At 42.0% G+C, this 18,825-nt stretch overlaps 2 protein-coding genes across 3 annotated transcripts in view; one reads left to right on the top strand and one right to left on the bottom strand.

Annotated features, from left to right (window-relative positions):
• LOC138743660 (M-phase inducer phosphatase 1-B-like) overlaps positions 1 to 18,825 on the top strand; it is a 103,289-nt gene that overhangs the window by 24,939 nt on the left and 59,525 nt on the right. The window lies entirely within an intron of this gene.
• LOC138742925 (uncharacterized) lies at positions 3,084 to 14,228 on the bottom strand. The gene is made up of 6 exons (XM_069897805.1): positions 14,030 to 14,228; positions 11,517 to 11,615; positions 9,058 to 9,235; positions 8,284 to 8,433; positions 6,442 to 6,556; positions 3,084 to 4,426 (listed from the first exon to the last, which is right to left on the bottom strand). Exons 1-6 carry the CDS (start codon positions 14,226 to 14,228, stop codon positions 4,301 to 4,303), a joined length of 867 nt encoding a protein of 288 aa, XP_069753906.1. The 3' UTR covers positions 3,084 to 4,300.

The raw sequence follows: 18,825 nt of genomic DNA on the forward strand, positions 1-18,825 counted from the left end.
TTGCTGCCCGCTGAACTGTAAGGCGCCAAGATGCACGGTTTGAGGCGATATCAGCCCACTGGCGGTGGTCAATGTGGCAGGCACCAAAAGATTTCTTTAGGCAGTCCTTGTACCTCTTCTTTGGTGCACCTCTGTCATGGTGGCCAGTGGAGAGCACGCCATATAACACGATCTTGGGAAGGCGATGGTCCTCCATTCTGGAGATGTGACCCACCCAGCGCAGCTGGATCTTCAGCAGCGTGGACTCAATGCTGTCGGCCTCTGCCATCTCGAGTACTTCGATGTTAGGGATGAAGGCGCTCCAATGAATGTTGAGGATGGAGCGGAGACAATGCTGGTGGAAGCGTTCTAGGAGCCATAAGTGATGCCGGTAGAGGACCCATGATTCGGAGCCGGACAGGAGTGTGGGTATGACAACGGCTCTGTATACGCTTATCTTTGTGAGGTTTTTCCAGTTGGTTGTTTTTCCAGACTCTTGTGTAGTCTTCCAAAGGCGCTATTTGCCTTGGCGAGTGTTTTGACCATTTCACTTAAGAACTGGTTCAACATTACCCCACTTCATTCCTCATCCTTTTGCTACTTCTTGTCTGGGATCAGATGGCTAGCCTCTCATCTTCAAACCGGTTAATCCAAAAAAAATTATGACTAGAACCCCAATATATTCACCACCCACTGAGTGATCAAAGCCCTTTTGAAACCACTGTTATGGAGTCCAGAGGACCCCAAAACCAGCAGCAATAGGATATGCACCACAACACAAAGGGGTACTTAAACTAAAGTAGTTTTCATTATATTTGAACAAGAAAACAGATTTAAACTTTTAACTTATTACTATCAACTTACTTAACCTACTTAATTCCCCTCTAATACTAAGTGCAAGTGTTTGTAATGTATATTTAAGCTTAGTAAAGTTCTTTGGATCACAGCCCTATCTCACTGGTTGCAGGCAATTCTTGTACTGTGCACAGAAGTTAGCATTAACAAAGTTCACCAGTCTTTGGTGCTTAACAGGTAAATGGTTACCATTCAGGAGGGTTCTGGTTGGTTTTCTGAAAGTGATTCATTTTGTTCCAGGACAACTGCACCAGATTCTTTTCCAATCAGTCTTGCTGATGAAACTTTCCTCCCCTTCAGGGTTTTCCAGATGATCCTCCTTCTTTCAGGTCACCTTTCAGACAGTCAGTCTTCTCCTTTGACCAGACAGTCTTCCAAAATTTGCCAGCTTGTCCCTCTGGAACCAATTTCTCAGTCTCTCCTCCCTCAGCTCCCTCCCTCCGAGAGCAAAGCTGTTCTCCTCTGCCTGTAAAGATTACAGGCTCTCCCAGGCATGCTGCTGAAGGTTGCTACTTTGTTGCTTTTTGCAAAATAGCACTCTGCAAAAGTCCTGCAGATATTCTGTTTTAAAATTTATGTGTGCAACCTGCTCTAACAATTCCTTCTAAACGACCTCTAAATAGTGAGGTCACATGTGGAACAGTTTATGGACCTGATCTCCAAAAAAAGTTTGGTAGGAAAGGAAAGGCACATTTAAAAAAATTCTAAGCCCAAGAGGGCTCAGCTAAGTATTTAAGATTATAGATACCAAGGATAAAGGGATACAAGGTTAATACAGGAAAGTGCCAAGATCAGCTATAATCTATTGAATGACAGTACAAAAGGACAACTTCATTTTAAATATCACACTTGTTCTCTACCATCCCAACTCTAAACCTCCATCCCCAAATTAAGTCTACATGGACACTCAAGGATGGAAGTAAAATATGAAAGTCTGCAAACACTGTGGTTGAAGTAAACACAATGCTGGAGAAACTCAGCAAAATGTAAAATCTGCATCCCACTCCCATTCTCACATGTCTGTCCATGCCCTCATGTATTATCCCCCAAGTCCACCCATAAATTGGAGGAACAGCTTGATTTTCCATCTGGGCACACCAGCCAGATGGCATCAACTTCTCTGGTTTCTGCTAACCTACTCTCCATTCTCCTTCCCACTGTCTTTCCCTTAGCTCTCCAACTCCCTTCCCTCTATTTGCTGAGCCATCCCTCCTTCCTCTGCTTGCTGCTATGCCCTCCCTTATCCATCTATTACCTCCTGCCTTTGGAACCATGCTCCTTCCCTGCCAGCATTTTGTTTGGGCACCTGCTGACATTTTTCAATTCCTTGACAAAGGGCCTGAAATGTTGGTTATGTATCTTTACTACAGTATTTGACCTACTGAGTTTCTCCAGCGTAGATTTTACTTTTGAAGACCTTGGGGACAGTTTGAGGTTAAAACAGTGGTTCTCAACCTTTTTCTTTCCACTCATATCCTAATAAGTAATCCCTTTGCCATCGGTGCTCTGTGATTAGTAAAGGATTGCTTAAGGTGGTATGTGGGTGGGGAGGGAAGGTTGAGAATTACTGCTCTAGACCTAATTGTTACTGAAATATTTGGCTTGAGAAAAATTGTCACTGCCCCATTTTCTTTGAAGTTCTGAAACAGTGCACATAACGAGTCAATTAGGTCATACTTACTGGTGTGTGAGTGGAAATAAAAAGGTTGAGAACCACTGGGTTAAAAGTACCAGCTAAAATATTGTCAATATCCAATTGTAGAATGCTTAAATAGATGTTGGTGCACAAGGTAGTGGACAATGGCCCAAATCTACTTTACCTGAAAATTCTCACTATATAAAAATATGAAACTAAATTATGCTCAACTTTTCCATGTATTTGCATTAAAATCTTTTTAAAAAAAGTAGATCCAAGGGAACTCAAACCTTCTTATCATTTTTACTGTTATCAAAGTTACAGAAACTGCCCTTACAGCAGAGAATCAAAAACAAGTTAAAATCCTGACTTCAGAAGTATGTATCCCTGATCCCAGCTATACAAGGACTGTAGGATACAATGCACACTTGGAACAATTTCAAGTCAGTAAATACAAGGAACAGAGAAGCAACAAATACGAACATTTTCATATCCATGCTCATTGACAAAGGGAAGAGCATCAGTAGGATTTCATTTAGTTTACCCCCCCCCCCCACCCCCTTCAACTCCACACCTGAATTCAAGATTTGATCATTTTGAGAAGTGACTTAACTAAAAGACAGGTGGTGGTGAGAAAAAAGCCACAATGATGTCAGAAAAATTGACAGGTGCTTTGGGGAAAATGGGTGCCCAACAGAATTTGCATTGCAACATCAAATTTCAGGAAAAAATATTTTACAGTAGTAGAATTTGTGTTAATGCTTTGTTGATACAAGTGATCAAAAATGATTAGATGTGGTGATCACACGTGTAGAATAATTGCCACAAGGACTAAACACTGATCAAAAAGTCAGATGTGACGAAAGGTCAAATCCTGGACATTGCTATAAATAATTATCAGGTTTGGAAACAACTGAAGATTTAAATATATTTGAGAATTTACAGTGCCTAAAAAGGGGCATCGGAATCCAGTTAACAGTGCAAAAAAAAAACAAAAAGGAGCTCTAGGAGGCAGCTTGGCCTGAAATTTTCCAAGTTAATTTGATTCTCACATTTACTTACGAGCAGGTTATCTGAAAACTAGTCTCTGACAAGAGGCACACAGTAGTCAGACAAGGGAGTCAAGCAAGAGGGAAAGGTCACAGAAGGGGTTCAGAAGCCATAGAGCCTCTTCTTCTGCTAGTACATCTACATTTCCCCCACACAAGGGGAACAGTACAAAGTGAGACCTATCAACTGTTATGGGACAGTTTCTCTTCTTCCACTCAATAGGAAGTGAGGAGCTTTCTGCAGTAGGAAAAGGTTGGCCTTGGGCCCATGGCTTCACTTTAGACAAAAATGAAGTACCTAGGAGTGTCTATTATGCAGCAGATCAGAGATATTAAATTTTGATATCATAATGACATCTAGGAAAAGGAATTCTGCAGAAGCAAATAGTAAAAAAAATCCAGCAATTTCAGTTTAAAAAACCTTAGTGGTCTTTGCTAAATTCTAACCAAAAGGTTACTTCCTATAGATATTTTTGGGCAGGGTTGTGGAAACAGCTGAATCAAGGTGCAAAGTTACATACTTGGTATTTCCCTGTCTAAATACACACGACATGAAATGCCAATTCTTCCCATTTACCCCACCTACAAAAATATGCAGGTTGCAGATCTCAACAGCCAAGAGAAACTACTGAAATTTTTTTAAAAAATCATTAAGATACCGATACAAGATGTCAGATACAAAATTCAAACCAAATCATATCTCATCCTTTCTCTTTGCATATAGTAAACTCTTCCTCTGTATTCCGGACTGAAGTCCGTTCAGTCAGGAAAGTGTTGGAGTTTACCATGGTGTCCAATTACTACCATGGCCTTTCCTCAAACATCTGAGCAGTTCAAAGGGATCTTCTTCTCCATCTTGGGAGAAGCCAAATGGAGGAGATTGAAAGGAACTTTGATCATCTGGCACCTGAAAAATCCAATGGTACAGCCATTTTTGTAATATTAGACTACAATACTGTGGAGTACAGTCAGTCATTTGGCTATGTAAGAAAAATAGTTAAAGGAATCTGTTAGGGGTAACAACTCAGTCTAGTGAGTTAAAGAATACATGAACAATTATCATGAAGAATCCAAGATCAACTAGTGTTTTCCAGATTAGAGCAGTGCCCAATAATCTCAACACATCCTGTTTTATCCCTTGTAATTGTTCCAGTTTTCTACCCACTTGCAATGATTATTTTTGTAGTCTGAACTTCCAGGCATCCCAAGCTGACAGAGTAGGACTGCCCCCCATTTCTTCCTCAATACTAAACATACCCATGTTCCTGATCCCAGTCTTCACTTACCCCAGTCATCCTTTACGAGAAAAGGAAGATCACAAGGTATAGAATCAGAGTGGCCAATCAACCCATTGAGTCTGCTTCACCATTCTGTCATGAGCTAACCCATCCTCTCATGCACCCCCACAACCTGGCCTTCTCCCCACAATCCTTGATGCCCTGACTTATCAAGTAATGTCAATCTTTGCCTTAAATACACCCATCAACCCCGCTTCCATAGCCATCTCTGGCAACAAGTTCTACAGGCTCACAGCCCTCTGGCTAAAGACATTTCTACACACATGTTTTCAATTGATGAACTTTTATTCTGAAGTTCTATCCTTTTTCCTAGACTTTCCTACCATGGGAAACCACCTTGCCACATCTACTGTCCAGGCCATTCAGCATTCAAAAGATTATGAAGTCCCCCCTCATCTTCTGCAAAGAATGCAGTCCAAGAGCCAATGAATGTTCCTCATATACTAACCTTTTCATTCCTGGCATCATTCCAGTAAATATTCTCTGAACCCTCTCCAACCTTGTGCATTCTTTCTCAAATAAGGTGTACAAAACTGTTTACTGTACTCCAAGTGAGGTCTCCCAACAGTATCCTATGGAGTTTCAACATTACATCCCTGTTCTTGTATGCTTTTCCACTAAATAGGAATGCCAACATTGCATTTGCCTTCTTCACCATCTCAACCTAGAGGTGAACCTTTATGGTGTCCTGCACAAGGATTCAAGTCCCTTTGTACCTCCAAATTTTGAATTTTCTCCCCATCTAAATAATAGTCTGCCCATCTGTTTGTTCTACCAAAGTGTATGAGCCTATACTTTCCAACACTGCATTTTTATCTGCCTTCTCTTTGCCCATTCTCCTCATCTAGTCAAGTCTCTCTGCAGTATTTTGGTATGCTCAGCATCACCCACCCATTTTGGTATCATCTGCAAATTCAACTACAAAGTCATCTAATTCAAATCATTTAAATAGAATGCAAAAAGCAATGCAATCCAACCGCTGCAGAACACCACCAGAATAGGATCTCCTTATTCCCACTGTTTCCTGGTTATCAGCCAATGCTCTACCTATGCTAGTACAGGTATTCTTCTTGCAAGTCCATTGGCTCATCTTGTTAACAACCTCATGTGTGGCACCTTGTCAAAGGCCTTATGAAGTCCAAATACACAACATCTACTGCATATCCTACTTGTAATGTCTTAAAAAGAAAAGTTGCAGCAAGTTTGTTATGCATGATTTTCCTTTAAGGAAACCACATCGACTTGGGCCTATCTTGTTGGCAGAAGTAGGAAAATTAAAGTTTTCCCCAACCCAGAAAAATCTAGCGCATTAAGAAAAAGAAAAAATTCCATTAAAAAATGCAAACTAGAATAATATTCTACCTTCCAGCAAGATATTGTCTGTGGATAATCTTTTGATCTTCTATGGACATCTCACCCAGAAGCACACTTAAATGTGTAATCATTCTCTTTCCAGCCCCTGAATAAAAATACCAATTATCCCCAACATTTCCCCTTGCTCGGCATTTATTATTCCAGTCTCCCATAGCACTTTAAAAAGAAAGCATTCCAAAAAAAATCATAAAAATTAGACTACATTCTTAGACTAGATCTTGAATCAGATAATCACAGAACCTCATCTTACCGATGGCAAGGAACTTGTAGTCATGCTTGCACAGCCTAGGGGACCAAACCATTGTTCAAAAGGACTCTTCGCCACAGTTGCCTCATGGAGAGGAGCCCATATACTCATTCCAGGTCTGAAAGAATGAATTACAGAGAGCTTAATCCCTTTAATAAAGAAATTGGAATAAGCTAGAAAAAAAAAATGCAAGAATTCAATTGAGGTTTCAGTTAAAAACAAAGTCCTGGAAACACATGCAGGTCAGGCAAGAAAGTTCGTTTCAGTTCCTAGACTTTTCCCATCAAAACTGGTAAAGAGATACAAAGATCAAAGTTTCCCAGTAGTAGGGGAGACAAACATTATCAGGCATCATTATTAGGTCAAAACAATTTGTTTTGCAGTATTGCAAGGGCAAATATTGCTACAAATTACAGTTTAAAAATAAACAAATTATTGAAAATGGAAAAGAAAGTGAGGTAGCTTCTGTGAGTCTTTGTTCATTCAGAAATCTGATGGCAGAGGGGAAGAAGCTGTTTTGTGCCATTGGGTGCTCATCTTCCAGTCCTGTACCTCCTTCCTAATAGGAGCTGAGTGAAGAGGGCATGGCCTGGGTGGTGGGGGTCCTCAAGGATAGAGGCTGCTTTAAGCCACCACCTCTTGTAGATATCCTCGATGGAGTGACAACTGATGCCCATGATGGCACTGGCGGAGTTCACAACTAGTCTTTTTCTGTCCTGTGCATTGGCAGTCCTGGACTCCAGAACAGTTTGATCAATGACATCTATTCAATGTGGAAAATTGCCCTGGGATTCCTGTTCACAAGAGACCAAACTAGTTCAACACTGCTAATTAGAGAGACTCAACAGTTTCAAATTGCAAGTGACAGAGGATGTTGACCATACTACCAGAAGCTCAAATGGAGTTCCACAAATCCTGTGACTGCAAAAGCAGGTTGGATACTGGGTAACATGCCAAGTAACTCACTTCCCAACACCAGGCACATCAGGATCATTCAGGACTCTCCATTGAGTGCAACTCAGCAACATCTAGGATGTGTTCATTTTTGAGTTTGCATCCCATTGACAACTGAACATTATTTTCACTGCTGGCTTAGGGTCCACAGTGTGCAGGCACACCCAGTGCCCTCGATAAACAAACAGAGCAAAGGTAGCAGGTGTATATGGAGACCACTTGCAAATTTCCTTCCAAGTCACGTATCATCCTGCCTTGCAGGACGCACAACATGACCAGATTTAATATCTTAGAATTCACACTCCAAAGAGGGAATACCTTCACCAGGAGGACTGCAGGTCAAAGGCAGCAACTTGAAGTAATCTCAGAGCAATTATTTTTAATAAATGTTGGCATTTCAGTGATCTCCAGATGCCAGCTAAACAAAAACCTTGATCAGTCAAAAGTATTAAGGAGTGAATGTCACAAAGATACACCAGAGGAATTTTCCAATTGCAAATCCAATTTCCATTTCATTAGGAGTAGCATTTCTCCCATTATCACTTACCAAATGGAAAGATTTTTCCAATTGCACCTTGCAAGCATTGATCATATTGAAAAGTTTGGCCAAACAAAGGGAGTACAGAACAGGTCTAGACTATCAGTAGCAAATAGTCAGAAGTACTTAATGTATAGTGGAAAATTTAATCTTTATCCCACCCCACACCTACTTCCAGAAGGTTTATTTGCCAATGGCAGATTATGGGATGGAGCCAGTTAAATGTGGTTAAAATGTTTATCAATTATCCAAGACATGCATTCCAGGTAGCTTACTACTTTCTGATTGCCTCTACACATTAACAGACATCACATACAATTATGTTCTTTTTTTAAATAAAAATTTACACATACACAGACTTCAGGCTGTCCTCCTGCTCAAATGGTGGGTCCCAAGCATGAAGTGCCTTCCTCCACAGCCTGATCTGCTTATCCCAGGAACGCCGGCTGTACTTCTTGTACTTATTAGGAGTCTGTGGGTGTATTCCTGGCACTCGAAATCTCCTTTCATAAAGGAAAAATAAATTTGTAACTTCACTTGTTATAATGTTCAAAGCCAGTACCACAAAGATTTTTTTTTAATTGCAACTAAAGACCACAACGTGTACCCAGATTGCCTCATGCAGATGGGCAAACCTCAAGCCTTGCCATTCAGTCTGTGAGAGCAATTGATACAGTGCAGGAGAGATCCTTACAGATTTGGTGATGAATTCTGTGGTTTGTGAGAGAAAGATTAAACTAGTTTGGTAATTTACATAGACCCATTGATCAATTTTTCTCATTTGTTACAAGTTAAATGCAAATATTTACAGACATGTGGAGAGGGTGTTTTCTTCAGTTGCAGACAGAATGACTCTTGCAATTTTGAAATCTTGCAAAGTGAAAAAAATTAACTCATTTAGACTAAGATTAACAAAGAGCTGACATTGTGAAGAACTAGTTTTTAATCTTTTCTGTTGCAAGAAAAAATGCTTATGCAAACAAAATCAGTTCAAGGCATTAGTGAATAGTCCCTACAGACTTGCTTGCCATCCATAGTAGCATATCGCCCAGAAATGAAATACTAATTTCATTATGCCACAAAAGCTCCCTTAACTGCAAATCCGGTTTTCAAAAGAGAATACTTGCTTTGGAACTTCCTGCTGATATCTTGGATAAGCAGGAGTGTTCTTTCCATAATCAATTTGCTTCTGCCGCCTCCTCAGTACAGTCTCGTCAGTTTCAATTTCTGATGCAATTTCTTTTGGCTTGCGTCCTTCAGTTGAAAAGTCGCAGGTTTCAGAGGTAAAGTTCCAGTACCTGTAAATTTAGGGGTGCACGAAGAAACAGCTTCAAATGGGCTCTGTTAATTTTGTACATACCATCTCATATGGGATCTAAAATGCTAGTGAGCAAAAGTAGAACAGGATGTTCTATTGCCCTAGCAATGCTACAACATCTCAAAATCATGCCATTGTTCCTGTGCCTGAGGCATTCTGAGTTACCCGATTTAATACAACTGATGATATACTGCCCTTGGCCATTGCTCCTCAGCAAACAAAGCCCAGAATTGAAATCAAGTGCATTTACAGCTTAACAGGAAGCAACGAGCTATGCTCATCATGGCCATTGGAAGCTTCACACTTCATTATGGAGAGGATTCTGTCAATCACTCTCAATTTGGTGATCAAACTCAATATATTCGTAGAGATACCTACCACTAAATAACTCATTGAAAATAAATCAGGATTTCAGCTTTGCTCTTGCTGTGGGCTGAGGTACAAGACCATTGCCACACAAAGGCATCTCGGAGAGTGTCAGATTATATTAAAAAAAAATACAGAACATGAAAGCACCAGCATAGCTTTTATTAAAAGGTTTTGGCTCCAACCAAGTTCAATTGGTAGGTAAAGAAGTGCATTTCTATTAATGCTTTCCAATATCAAACCTGTCAATGGTAACAAAACATGTTCCAACAGATAGCCTTGCTCTACTCTCACCACTGACCGCCTGCATTCAAATCAAACTCCAGAAATGCTATATTGACCAATACTACATTTTTTTGAGTCATACTAACTTTTTCTCCCAGCTCCATCCTTTGTTGGTTTCTGATTCTGTACCCACTCCAATGCTGGCTGTTTGTGGTGTATAAACGCTTGGCCTAATGGACACCAGAATTCACATGTTAATTACTTATCAAATTAAAATTTCAACTGGAATGAAGTGTGAACATTTACAATGGAACACATCACACACACACACAACGTTTCAGTTCCAAGTCTTTATTTTTTGAAAAATGACTCAATATCATAGATATCAGCATCAATTTCCTGGCATCTGTTTGATAAATCATGTAGGATGAATAAATAAAATGGGTTATCAATTGCTCCAAGATGTTGGAATTAACTGAGAAGACCACAAGTTCTTCCCCAACTCATTATCCTTTACAATGAGATTAGAACACTGCCAAATTATTTTTTCCACCTCATCCCACTGACCTGCACCTGGACTTGTAGCCCTCCAACTGCACCCATCCAAATTTCTCCAAGTATTGAATTTAAGCCCTCATCCTACTTTCACCAGGAGCTCGCTCCACACTCAGCACTTTGTGTGAAAAAGTTTCCCTTAATCATTTCACTTATCTCTTCCTCATGTCCTCTCATTCTTGTATCACCCAACCTCGATGAAAACACCTGCTTGCACTTACCCTGTATACCCCTTAATTTTGTATACTTTAATCAAATCTCCAACATTTTAGGGAATAAAATACTAATCTAGTCAATCTTTTCCCATTGCTCAGCAACAACCTTGTTCACTTCATTCTTTCAACCTTATTAATATTTTCCTGATAGGTTGATGACCATTAGTGCATACAGCATTTTTGGCTCACCTGTATAAAGGACAGATATCTGCATAATTAATGTCTTAATAGGGGGTGGGGAAGAGCATCCATCTTAATTTTAAAAAGATGAAATCTCAATTCCTAGTCTATGCTATAGTGCCAATCTTAAGTGAAGATATTGTACACATTGGTGAAATCATCTTTGGATTAAAAGAAAATCCATGAGAATTCTTGCCTGCAGGAACACAAGATGCTGCTGCTATCATTCTTTAGAAATCCCTCCAAAGGCTCAAACCAAAATTGCACAATGACAGTCAAGGTTTTCTAAACTAATCTCTAGTAAGAGAAGGAAAATACTCAAGTTGAAGTGAAAAGCATTTGCCTTTTTACAAGACTTCGACTTCTAGTTGCAATACACAAACATGCTGGAGGAACTCAGCAGGTCATACACCATCTATAGGAAGTAAGAGGTCAGTTATCTTTTACTTCCCATGGGTGCCGTGTGACCTGCTGAGTTTCTCCAGCATGTTTGGGCAATGCACGCAACCCCAGCATCTGCAGACTTTCTTGTTTAACTTAGAACTCTCGTTGTCTACTGGCTGATACTAGTACATACACTCTTATACATGTGATATTGAACACAGTCAGTGTTGTTGTTATTAGATTTCCAGCAAAAAAAAACTTCAGACTTCACTGACAATGCTAGCATTGCCGGAACTAATCCTATACAAGTGAGCACATTGATATTTAGTATGTTTTTTAATACCTCGTCGCTGCCCAATCGAAAGGGTCAACATTTGGCATTGCTGTTGCACCGGCTTGTCCAAAATCCAGCCATGGAATATGGGCATTCCAAACAGGGAGGCTGCAAAAGTACAACATTCACACACATTCATTATGTTATGACATTGAAAGGTCATGGGAATTTAAATGCTAGAGGATCAGAAATTCCAGAACAGTTGCATTGAAGATTCTTGGCGAAAGACAACGAGCTGACCGGTAAAGCATCCTTTTATAAAATTGGTGCCCCAGGCACCACTGATTACTGGTCTTTCCCCATCTTCTCCTTTTGCATCCACAGATGCAGTCAAGATGCATGGTTGATTCATGCACTAGAAACTGTTCCCAATTCTTTTAGATGCTTGTCATCTGGAAATCTTGCACCCAGCAAGGAAGTGGTAACTTTTATCCAGCCATTGACCCTTTTGCCAAATGAAGTGAAAGGTCAGAGTATCACCCTTTCCACTTAACAGATTTTTTTTGAAGTATGCATTTCTTACATTATGTGAAACAGTTTTCATCTTGTATCACAGATATCTCTTACAGCCACAGCTGCTCACATGCAAAATTCTAAATGACAAATTTGAGGGGTGGGTTGAATCATTGCAACAATTTGGTCTCAAGGTAGGGTCTCCCTTAAACTCCAAGGAGCTGTAATTAATGTTAAAGCAAAGCAAAATCTTTTCCAGTCTGAAAAGACAATGTTTCCTATTAAGGCAACAATCGAATCTATCCACTAGGTGGTATTACTGCTGAAATTTATAAGGTTACAGACAATCATCATTTCTCCAAATTTTGTGAGCTACAGCCTTCAGAAACTCAACTGCAGAATTGTCATGAACTAAGAAATGTGAAACAAGACCAAGATAACATGGGAAAGAACAATCAGTTCACACAACAATAGTCTACACAAAATTTGCACTCTCAAGGGGACATTTAAAGAAAAAAAAAGTTTCATTAGTTATCCCTTAACACCTGCAGTTAGTTATAACTAACAAAACATTATCAAGCTAGTCAATTTCTATATACAACATTCCCAAAAAAAGCAAGGTTCATTTTGTTTCAAAACTCTTCTATGTTCTACATCAACCTTCAAATTCATCTTAATCAGTTGTCTTTCAAAGTAGCTGATCAATAAATCTTAATCAAACTATATTGAAAAAACCCCCCAAAAAAATAGCTAGCTGCTAAATCATCATAACCTGTCTGTGCTGGGATCGTGACCAGAGAGGTTAGACTGCATAATTATTTTCCCCTCTTTTCTCCTTCACGATTTTTATGAAATGACAGCTGCAGTCTTTAAATCCACACCATCACCAAGGGGTGGGCTTTGTCTCATTCTTCAACCTATTGGATTGCTTCTCAATAAAAGATAAGGGTCATGAAATTTTATTTCTCTTTGAAATTAATCATAAAGACATGATGAGATGTTAAAATGTCAAGTAATATCCTACACACTAAAATAATATCAATTCAGTGAATGATCTTTTAAAGTGAATTTAAAACATTCATAATTTTAATATCCAATTATAACTCGTTAGATGTTTAACCCTTCCCCAACATACACTCAAGAAACTTGAAAGGTTTAGTTACATTTTAAAGCTGTAATTATGATTTATATATTGACTTTTTATTCATTCAACAGTTTTAAAAGAAAGTTTGTGAATTTTAAATGGAAAAGTTTTTCATGTTACACCTGAGCTGCACTAATGCATACTGGGATATCATAAATCAGCAATCTTAAATTCTAAGCACATCCAAACTGAGAACATTTCCATGAATAATTTAGGTTATAGTTTTTTTCTTCCATCATTATTATGTTAAAGTATCGATACAAAATATATTACAGTATTTCGGTTTTTGTGACTTTTTCCATCACAACACAAAGCCTCAAACTTTGGAATTACTTAAACGTCTTCTCTTCCTTTTAAGAGTTCTAAAATCTATCTTTCATCTTCTACAATTTATGTCAGCTCTTTTTTTGATTGAGTTCTCATGCAGCAGTTTTACTCTGTCAGAATCAGAATTTATTATCACGAACATGTCACGAAATTCGTTGTTCTGTGGCAGCAAACATATAAACCACTTTCCAAAATAAATAAAAAACATTGCAAGTAAAAGAAAAAAAGACAAAGTAAGGCAGTGTCTGCGGTTCATTATTCATTGAGGAATCTGATGACAGTGGGGAAGAAGCTGTCCTTGTGCTCATCTTCAGGCTCCTGTACTTTTTCCTGATGGTAGCAGAGTGAAGAGGGCATGGCCTGGGAGGTGGGGGGCCCTTGAGGATAGAGGCTGCTTGTTTTAAAGACACCGCCTCTTGTAGATGTCCTCAATGGAGTGAAGACTGGAGCCCGAGATTTTGCAGGCCGAGTTAGCAACCCTGATTAATTTTTTCTTGTCCTGATCATTGGCATCTCTGTGCCAGACAGTGATGCAACGAGCCAGGATGTTCTCCACGGTCCACCTGCATAAGTTTTTTGAGAGTTTTAAGTGTCATACTGAATCTCCACAAACACATCACAAAGAATAGCCACTGGGGAGCTGCCTTCTTCATGATAGCCTCGACGTGGAGACTCCAGGATAGATCCTCGGAAAAGTTGACACCCAGAAATTTGAAGTTCTTGACCCTTTCCACTGCTGACCCTTCGGTGAGGAGTGGTTCATGCTCTCCTGACTTCTTCCTGAAGTCAACAATCATCTCCTTGGTTTTGCTAACGTTGAGTGAAAAGTTGTGAAAACTCAATCAGGGACTAATTTAAGGGCTCTTTACTGATTTTTAAAATTCTCTTTGTATTGCACAGTCAGTTTGTTTACATTTGTTAACTGTTTACAGTTCTTTATTTGTTTACATGTATACCCTGTGTACAGTTTTTTTTCACTAGCAATAAGTAGTAATTCTGCCTCACCCGCAGAAAAAAAATATCAGGGTTGTATCTGATGTTATGTGTGTACTCTGAAAATAAATCTGCAATCTGAATCTGTCGTTGTGACACCACTCAACCAGCTGATCTATCTCCCTCTTCTACGCTTCCTCATTGCTGTCTATGATACTGTCGACAACCGTGGTACAGAAATACAAAGCTGGAGAAACTCCGCAGGTTAAACAATGTAGTTTATTTAGCAAAGATAAAGATGCATACCAATGTTTTGGGCTCGAACTCTTCATTAAGGTATGAGAAAATGTAGACAGGTGCCCGTACAACATGGTGGGGAAGAGGGGTGACAACCATGGAGCTTCAACAAATTTGTAGATAGCATTTGAATTATATGTAGTCATGGGTGTAGTAGAGCAGTGGAATAAGCACGCATCCTTGAGCTGTGCATGTTTTGACCATTAATTGTTTGGGGAGTGGGGGGGGGTAGGATGTTGTTTCCCATTTGTACTGACTGTAATCTTCCGATGAGGAAGTCAAGGATCCAGTTGCAGGTGGAGGTGGGTGGGGTGAGAGGCCCAGTATTTGGAGCTTCTTTATCAATACTGAGGGAATAATGGTATTGAAGGCTGAGCTATAGTCGATGAAGAGAAGCCATATGTATGAGGTGCTGTTTAATAAGCGATTGTGTCGGAAGACGAAATGCAGTGGGTCCAGTCCTTTACTTAGGTACATGTTAATTCTGGCCATGACCAACCTCTCAAAGCATTCATCACAGAAGATGTTAGTGCTACTGGGCGATAGTTGTTGAGACAGCTTTCTCTGCTCTTCTGGGATGACTGATGCCCTTTTAAAGCAGATGGGAACCTCCGACTGCAACAGTGAGAGACTGAAAATGTTGGTGAACACTCTGGCACAGATTTTCAATACCCTGCCAGGTACGGCATCAGGGCTTGAAGCCTTGTGAGGGCTCACCCTCATGTTTGGTGTTCTGACGTTGCCCTCAGAGACTGATATGTCAGGGTCCAAAGCCTTTACAGGCATTCTCGTCGGAATTGTTGAGTTCTTCTTCACAAAGCGGGCATAGAAAGTGTTCAACTCATTTGGTAATCAATGGTGTTCACCCTCACTTTGTGGGATGCTTTGGCCTGTGTAGCGTGCACGCTACAGGAAGAGTGGAAAGAATGATACACACACAAGTGGTTGAAGTCGAAGAGTGATTTATTGCACTGGCAGCTCTGCTCATATTCTCTCCTCACTGCTGATGACAGGAGTGACGTCACAGCAGCGCTGGCCTTGAATTAGATGGCGTTCCTGCCATTGCTCGTTGTTTCCTGGGATGAGGGTCGTTGGCCTGTGCAGGTTCTGCGCGGTCGCTGTGTTCATTGGCAAAGTTGTATTCCAGGTCACATCCCGGTTAGTGGGCCGCGACACGAACCCCCCCTCCCCCACAGAACTGGCAATCGAAGCGCTGTTCACTGCTTTCAGTTGCCTACCTCTGCATCATGGGGGCTGAGTGGAGACCGGTTGACTAATGTCTAGATATACTGGTTTGAGGTGGATGATGGTGGAAGTCTTTTCCTTACCACTGATATCCAGCACACATGTTGACCCATTTTGTCTAATTACTTTATATGCCTCCTTGTACAGCCATTGCAGAGGTGTTCAAAAATGTACTCACAGGTCTCTAAATCTTTGGGGGTGTAGACTTTGGTCTTGCTGTCCAGTGGAGACTGCAGAAGGGCTAGAGTACCCAATCTTTCCTTCAGCTTCATCAATGAGGCCATGGAACTCCCCTGATATCACCAAAGGCACACCATATTACATCTTGGCTGCTGAGGTGTTCTTTAGACATGGTATGGATCCCCAGGAGGACCCAGGGTAGCTCGTCTGCCCAGTTTGGCCCCTTGAACTGAGCCATCAAGGCCGCCTTTAGGTGCCTGTGGAACTGCTCCATCAACCCGTTGGCCTGAGGGTGGTAAGCCATGGTGGTGGAGCTGGGATACCAGCAACTTGGCCACCCGCTGCCCAGAGTCCTGAAGTGAACTATACCTCTATCGAAGACCATATGCTCTTGGACTCAAACCTCGACACTCAGGTGTTAATTAATGCCTGGCACTGGTCTCAGTGGTTATGTTAGCCAGTGGGACCACCTCTGTCCACCTTGTGGCACGGTGAATCATGGTGACGAGATATCTCACCCCACAGGAAACCAGTCACGCCCTACAATGTTGATATGGAAGTGGCTGAACCTACATCGTGGGGCTCGAAAGTCTGGTGGTGGTGCCTTGATGTGTGTCTGCATTTTGGACGTCTGGCAGAGCATGAAGGTCTTGGCCCACTGATAGACCTGTTCCCAGAGGCCGTGCCAGAGGAACCTACTGGCCACCATTCTGACAGAAGTTCTGATGGCTGGGTCCGCCAGGTTGTCCACCACATCAAAAGGCTCCTGCCTCCATGGCACAGTGGGGCAGGGTTTACTGGTGGAGATGTCACAGAAGAGCATCTGGTTACCAGAGCCGATGGTGACATTCTCTGACCTGAGCCCGGAAACTGCTGTTCTGTATGCCGGGATCTCAGGGCCATTCTGTTGTGCCTTGACTCTGTTCCCTGGGACAAGGCCTGGAGGGACTTGATTGCGGGGCAGGTCAATGCATTAGCCACCACATTATTCTTACCTGCGATATGTTGGGTGTCGATGGTGAACTCAGACACGTATGAGAGGTGTCACTGCTACAGGTCCGACACTGTTTGGAAAGCAAAAGTTAGCAGTTTATGGTTGGTGAAGGCCCTGAATAGTGTACCTTCCAGAAAAAAATGGAAGTGCCTGACTGCCAGGTACAAGGCCAATAGCTCCTGGTTAAAGCCGCTGTATTTGAGTTCGGGTGGCCAGAAGTGCCCGCTAAAAAAGGCCAGGGCCTGCCATTGTCCTTAGACGAATTGTTCCAGTACATCCCCTACCGCTGTGCTGGAGACGTCTACTGTGAGAGCGGTTGTCAACTTTGGCCTGGCGTGTACCAGAAGGGTAGTGTTAGCCAGTGTGTCTTTGGACTTTTGGAACACCTCATTGTCCCAGGTAATGTTTTTTTCCTTTCTCTGCCATGAGTGTGAAAAGGGGACGCATGATCTGAGCCGGTGCCAGTATGAAATGGTGATAAAAGTTAATCATACTGGTGAATTCTTGCAACTCCTTCACTGTGCAGGGCTTGGCGAAATGCCTCTACCTTTACAGGCAGGGGTTTCCTTCCGTGCCTGTTGATTTGATGTCGCAAGAAGTCAATAGTTTCCAACCTGAACTGGCACTTAGCAGGGTTTATAGTTAGTCCAAATTCATGCAGCTGGGCTCACAGTCGCTCCACGTGATCTGTGCAATTGCAGCTGGTGTTGAGATGAACGCGAATGGGAGATCCCACCCCACCCCATCCATCAGCCTCTGGAAGGTCTGGGCTGCGTTCTTAGCCCAAAGGGCATTCTCAGCAACTCAAAAAGTCCAAAAGGGGTAATGATGGCAGTTTTAGGGATGCCATCAGGATGGACTGGGGTCTGGTGATAGCCCCTGATGAGGTCATCATTTGAAAACACCCATGCCCCTTGTAAGTTAGTGGTAAAGTCTTGGATGTGGGGCACAGGTATCTGTCGGGTTTGGTGGCCTCATTGAGGTGGCGATTGTCACCACATGGCCTCCACCCTCCTGCTGCCTTCGGTACCATGTGCAGAGATGGGGCCCAGGAGCTGTTGGAACGCTGGACTATCCCCAGCTCTTTCATCTTTACAAACACCCCCTTGGTGACGGTGAGCTTCTCGGGGGAAAGGCAACACGCCCTAGTGTGGAGCGGAGGGGGGGAGGGGGTGGTAAGCCCTACCCTGTCCTTCAGCTCAGTGGAGAAAAACTGTGGCGCCACGATCGGAGGGAACTCTGCTAGGATCCTCATGAATGCATTGGCAGACAAAGTAATGGAGTAAAGGTGGGGGGCAGCTAACTTGGCTTCCCCCAGGGGCGTGGTTTGAAAAGTCCTGATGTGCACCAATCGCCACCCTTTAAGGTCCACCAGCAGGCAGTGGGCTCGCAGAGTCTTCTCCCAGGAGCGGTTGTGCCACTGCTGCAATCGTGAACATCCACGTGAGCCAGTTGCTGCTTAAGCAGAGGGGGCAGTGTTGGGCCTGTTTGTCATTCCGGGTGTCGTGGGCTGAGGGGGGGGAAGGACTCTTACTTCAGCGCCAGTGTCAAAGAGGAAGCGCCTTCCTGACAGAGAGTTCCACACATGGAGGCAGCTGTCATGCTGGCCAATCGCTGCAGCCATCAACAACGGTTGGCCATGGCGTTTCCCTGAAACACGCGGGTGGGCGACATCAATGGGCCCCCGCACCAAATATTTGGTGATAGTAGCAATATTATTGGGTCAGGGGGTTCACTTGCCTCTG

Source organism: Narcine bancroftii, chromosome 9 (assembly GCF_036971445.1).
Source record: "Narcine bancroftii isolate sNarBan1 chromosome 9, sNarBan1.hap1, whole genome shotgun sequence".
Classification (NCBI taxonomy): domain Eukaryota; kingdom Metazoa; phylum Chordata; class Chondrichthyes; order Torpediniformes; family Narcinidae; genus Narcine; species Narcine bancroftii.